The sequence below is a fragment of the Mytilus trossulus genome, chromosome 3 (genome assembly GCF_036588685.1).
Source record: "Mytilus trossulus isolate FHL-02 chromosome 3, PNRI_Mtr1.1.1.hap1, whole genome shotgun sequence".
Lineage (NCBI taxonomy): Eukaryota > Metazoa > Mollusca > Bivalvia > Mytilida > Mytilidae > Mytilus > Mytilus trossulus.
Genome location: NC_086375.1, coordinates 36,328,291 through 36,334,092, shown reverse-complemented (window position 1 = coordinate 36,334,092; position 5,802 = coordinate 36,328,291). Strand labels below are relative to the sequence as shown.

Here is a 5,802-nt window from a genome sequence, read left to right as displayed (position 1 = left end):
GTCATGTCTTCTTTGACTATTAATGACGTTAAAATACTAAATCCCTGTGATGTGTTTTAGTCGATTTTAGTCTCTGATGCATGATTTTTTACTATTAATTGGTTTTGGCTTTTAACTAGCTGTCAGTAACTGCGAGTACTCTCAAATCGTATTTTCTTGTTAATTCGACCTGTTGATACTGTTTATAATGCTTTTTGTCATTTTTTATTTATATGGATCTTTGCTGTATACCAGCTTTGATTATTTGTAATATCTTCAATTTTTCACTTATTCTTACAACATTTGTATAAACTTCAAGATTATAAAAAACCGTTTTTTTTCTAAAGTGAACATTGATTGGTTAAATATTTCTCAGTGTGTTTGAATTTGTTTGTTAGCCTTTTGGTCATGAATGTTTGTCTCTAATATTTAATTAACTGTGCATTTGTATTCAGATATCGCAGATCAAATTTATTCGTTCATTGTGTAATCATACGTTTTTTGATTGAGTTAAGTCTGCCAATTGATATTTAATCGTATGTTTTTATATGTTGTGATGTTATGCTATTGTTTCAGAAAAAGGGAGAAGGTTTGGGCCCATTAAAACGTTTAATCCCGCTGCAAATGTTTGCACCTGTCCTAAGTCAGGAATCTGATGTACAGTAGTTGTCGTTTGTTTATGTAATATATACGTGTTTCTCGTTTCTCGTTTTGTTTATATAGATTAGACCGTTGGTTTTCCCGTTTGAATGGTTTTACACTAGTTATTTTGGGGCCCTTTATAGCTTGTTGTTCGGTGTGAGCCAAGGCTCCGTGTTGAAGGCCGTACTTTAACCTATAATGGTTTAATTTTTGAATTGTTGTTTGGATGGAGAGTTGTCTCATTGGCACTCACACCACATCTTCCTATATCTATATATATGAAAGTTGAATTTAAATATTGACTATAATGATCCATTGTAAAATGTTTCATCATATCTATATTAACTGTGTACAGATCAATAATAATAAATCCAATAGTACATCGACCTACACTTTTACAAATAAAAAAAAACACAAAATGATTTCACATGCGTAAAGATATCTCGATAAAATATGATTGACACGGTTACAAAGTCCCAAAAATGTCAGCATTAATTATTTATCAACATTCATTAGTTCAATGTCACTTTGTACTCTGGAGTAGTATATAAGTGACTAAACCTCACATTGCTGTAGAAAACTGCGACCGAGTACAATCCACCAGCTCCATAATGGGGCATACGTTTATCCTACTGCTTGCCTTAGTGGCATCGATATTGGCGGGTAAGTTGTAATATTTTTTTTTTGTAATTTTCGTTTTACAGTTGTTTTTTTTTATTTGATACATTTTTTTTATATAAAAATGACTAAAAATTAATGTGTTTTTAAACAGCGGTACATTTCAAATAGTATATTTTTCATTTTCATTTGTATTGAATTTACTAAAATGACTTGTAATAAGATTTATTACTTGCATTATTTTCAGTGTCACTTTCGTGTTCTTTATCATCAATTTTGGGCAAAGAATGATGCGTTTAGTTTTGATTAACTAGGCTTTTTATAATAATTAAAGTATTATGAATTTAAATTTAATTTTCGAAGGCGCGAAGTTTCTTTAAATGAAGGATTCCAAACAGAATTGTATTAAATTTATTTGCTAGGCTATTTAAAATACTATAATCATGTAATGTCATTTATTTACGGTTCGGATGCAAGAAGATTTAACAATGTGTTTTCACCTCTTTTGCCTTCTCTTGTATATATTCTGTGTTAGATTTTTTTTTATGTTTGTTTCAATTTTTTTGTTAGTTGTGTGTGTATGTCGGGCATCTATGATTACAAAGTTTTCGCTGGTTGATCCTAAAATTGTGATCTATTTTATTTATATAAATTTTCCCGCAAAAATATAAACGTTTTTACGCGCAGTTTATATTTCCTTTGTGGTGTCCATGTGTGCTGTCGTAAATTCGATGGAGATGTCCGTTGTTATTCTGCGGTTAGATGTTGTATTGTACTATTATATTATTAATTTGTGTATTTCTCCGTACTAATTGTTCTTAATTACGTTAGTTAATACAGTATTCTTATTAGTAGTGTTGTATTTTAAACAGTATTTTAACATTGTCAGATAATCGGGCAGGGGGTTAGCTAGCAATGTTACAAGGTCAAACCCTTCGTTTTCTCTTAAAATGTCCTAGATCAAGTCAGGAATATGACAGTTGTTACCTACATTCCGTTTCTCTGCATATTGTCGTTCGTTTCTGTGACAATTTCGTGTTTCTGCTGTTCCGTTGTTTTCCTCCTAAAAGTACGATTTATATGTTTCCCTCGGTTTTAGTTTGTTACCCTGATTTGTTTTTGCTTAATCGAACTATGAACACTGAAGAACGTTATACTTATTTTGCCTTTACTATTCTAATATGTCTGTTTGGGATGAGCACCCAATATTGTCATTATAAGCAACTGCCAAAACAGTTGGAGGCTTAGATAGCTATAAAACCAGCCTTTACCAACAATGTTCTTCAGATTATGCATGTACCAACTGAGGAGTATAATAGTTATGTTCCACTCGTTTAATTGATTAATAAATTTTGATTTTGTCCGTTTTACGGAATTCGTCTTTTTGAATTTACATCGGCGTTCGATATTTTTATTATACTATTTCATGAATATTTTTTTTACCTATTATACGGACGTTTTGGTTTTTTTCGTTGATGGAATCTTGACAATTTTTACGTGAAATACATTATTTATTTTTTTAAATTAGAAGAAATGGAGACTTTGAGTAATAACTAGCATGATCATCATTTGTTAACATTTTAGTTGGTGTCAGGTAGATGTTTTTTATTATAATTTTTCAAAGTAGATATTTAAAAATTTTCTAATTTCAGGACCAATTATTAACACAGGATCATGTTCAACACGTTGTACAGGTATGTTTTTAATTTTTTTTTTAATTAAGCATAAAATTAGTGGAAAAACAGTTTTCTCAGTTTTAAAATCCTTTTTTTTCTTTCGGAAAATCCCTGTTTAAATTCAGAAATAAGAGTTTGGTATTTGTTATATTCAAATCAAGAAAAGGAAAACTGCAAAAAACAGTTAAATGTGTAGAGCTTTTTTTTCTTCGGAAAATACCTGTTCAAAGTCAGAAATAGGACAGTTGCTTTTCAATCGTTCCATTTGGTTTAAATATCATAATTTTGTTATTTCCTTTATTTTTTATGTACATCCCCTTTTGAATTTATCTTTGAGTTTGGCATTTGTTATATTCAAATCAAAAAAAGGAAAACTGCAAAAAACAGTTAAATTTGTAGAGCTCGTAGAAATAAATATAATGTTTTCATTATTAGGTTTGTTTATTATATATATAAGAATCATGCAGATATAGCAAAGATATTTTAATCATATCATACATGCATTTATTGCAGAAACAAAGAAATTTGGATACGAGACCGGAAAAACCTACGAATATGACTACACAACCGACGTCGACACAACAGTACAAGGGGCATCCGAGGAAAAAGCCGGAGTTCAGTTGACTGCCAAAGTTTACATCGATGTCGTCTCAAAATGTGAAATGAATCTTCGGGTAAAATACTAAGTTATTTTGCAAATGAGAATTGATTTATTTTACGCTCCAACAATTACAATGTTATATTACCAACATTCAAAGATATTCATGTATTTATTAACTTTAAAGGGTAGGGAATACACGAAAATACCACATAAGTTTATCTTTATTAAGAACAATAAAGTCAAACATTTCATAAGCCAAGGATATGTTGATACGCAAACACACAAGATCCGTTTTACTTAAAACGAATATCAAAATTCATCTGTTTAAACTTTGCCTAAGTTAACGAGACGTAATTTTCTCGTATCCAAATACCTAAATTTCTATGTTAATTTATCTGTGGTGCTGTTTTGACAAATTGAACATGTTCAATATGGAAATTTCTTTTCTCAAATTTATAGCTTGACAATGTTAGACTATTGGAATCAGACCCTAAAGCGCCTGAAACACTGATAGATGCCGACAAAAGTGGAGAGTTCAGAACTAACCTTGAGAAATCTCCTTTGGCATTCTCCTTCCAAGATGGCCGCATTGAAGAACTTTGTACATCCATACCTGAGAAAACATGGGTACTCAACATCAAACGTGGTATCCTCTCAGCAGTTCAAAACTCAATGGATGACCTGACACAGGATCAAAAAGTCCAAGAGGTAAGCAGAATTATATCATAGTTTCACTCATGAAACTTTAAAAAAAACCTTTATGTTTTGAGCTAAAGGGTGAATTATAGCAAATCTTTATTAATCTTTATAGATACAGAGAAAAATAGTATATACACAACACTTTTACTTTATTCATATTGTTTTGATTTGTTTCACAGACCGACATCACTGGGGAATGCAAAGCAGCCTATACTGTATCTAGCAACGGATGGTACTCCAGAACAATCAAGAAGAGCAAAGACTTGCTTGGATGTACAGACAGACATGGATACAATACAATGATGCAGGGAACACCATACAAAATTAAATCTGTAAGTTTTAATTATTATTTTATCTTTCTGCCAAAACGTCTTATTCTATAGTATCTTTTAATTAATTTGTCCATCTGTTTCTGTATGGAGGGTCGATTTGGGTACGATTTCTAATAACACTGAAAATGAGTTTCGTTTAAACTGGAATAGAAATTGACTTTGAATAGGACTCCTATTCACCCAGAAAAGTTTTTTTAGACGTTTTCTTTTACAAGTATTTAAATAGATATTACTTTAAATGAGTTTTATATTTTATAACTTACAAAAGATACAAGGAATTAATAATACGCAACTTTTTATAACTGATGCATAGACAGCTCTATCAAATTTATGTATACCACAATGGGCTTTGGTATACGTTTCTAGGAAATTCAGTCTCTGCCACTGATAAAAGGTAGCCATGAGTGTTCACAAGACATCAGCAAGGCTGGTATACTACAGAGCAGTGTATGTGAAGAAGAACATGTTCTCCGACCATTCTCAAGGGAATCCAGTGGTGCTATAACAAAGACCAAACAGACATTGAAATATGTAACAGAAAGGGTATCATCGTCTAGCTCAAGTAAGAAAACATTGAAAGATATATCACTGAAATTTTTTAATGATAATTGACTCTAATTGAAAATAGGAAATTTTGAAAAATATTTCTCTTATCAAACTATTAAAATTAAACTTTCTTTAATAAAATAAATGTAAACAGAATTTTTACAATGTATTTCAACAGAAATATCTCCAAGTTTCATATAAGAACCAGTGTTCTTGTATTACAGTTTCCATTGGACACCGCGTTCCATTGACGTTTGTGCATTCTAACGATGGTAGAGGTACAATCAGGGATGTCATGAGTAAACTGAATGAAATTTGTGTATCCACATCTGACAGTGTGAAACCAGATACTCCACTTTTGTTTTCTGGACTGGTTAGACTGATGAAGGCTTTAGAAAGTGATGATCTGGAACAGATTTACAGAAAGGTGAAAGGAACCAGGTTCTGTGCATCGAATCAAAAGAGAGTTGAGTAAGTGGAATTTATCAGTTATTCTTGTCAAATATTAAATACAGTTGAAACACTTGCTACTAAGTTTGTATCTGAAGCTTTAGAATTCTAAATACATTTTGAAAGGATGAATTTTTATTGGTATTGATGAAAATTTTAATATTTGCTTTGTAGAAAATTCTTCCTTGATGCCGTTCCAATGCTTGGAACAAAAGCCCTGAGACTGATTAATAATTTGATTAACAAGAAAGAAGTTCGT

At 31.1% G+C, this 5,802-nt stretch overlaps 1 protein-coding gene across 1 annotated transcript; it reads left to right on the top strand.

Moving 5' to 3' along the window:
- Window positions 1-1,232: 1,232 nt before the first annotated feature.
- On the top strand, window positions 1,233-5,568 carry LOC134710738 (vitellogenin-like). Its single transcript, XM_063571131.1, has 7 exons — window positions 1,233-1,284; window positions 2,892-2,933; window positions 3,429-3,589; window positions 3,976-4,224; window positions 4,395-4,547; window positions 4,914-5,109; window positions 5,318-5,568. Exons 1-7 carry the CDS (start codon window positions 1,233-1,235, stop codon window positions 5,566-5,568), a joined length of 1,104 nt encoding a protein of 367 aa, XP_063427201.1.
- The last annotated feature ends 234 nt before the right edge of the window (window positions 5,569-5,802 follow it).

Bases quoted from the DNA above. Each gene is read 5' to 3' on its own strand.
- LOC134710738 (XM_063571131.1), top strand. From the start codon at position 1,233: ATGGGGCATACGTTTATCCTACTGCTTGCCTTAGTGGCATCGATATTG. The intron at 1,285-2,891 runs GTAAGTTGTAAT...TTCTAATTTCAG, and splicing joins AGTGGCATCGATATTGGCGG to GACCAATTATTAACACAGGA. The intron at 5,110-5,317 runs GTAAGAAAACAT...CTTGTATTACAG, and splicing joins GGTATCATCGTCTAGCTCAA to TTTCCATTGGACACCGCGTT.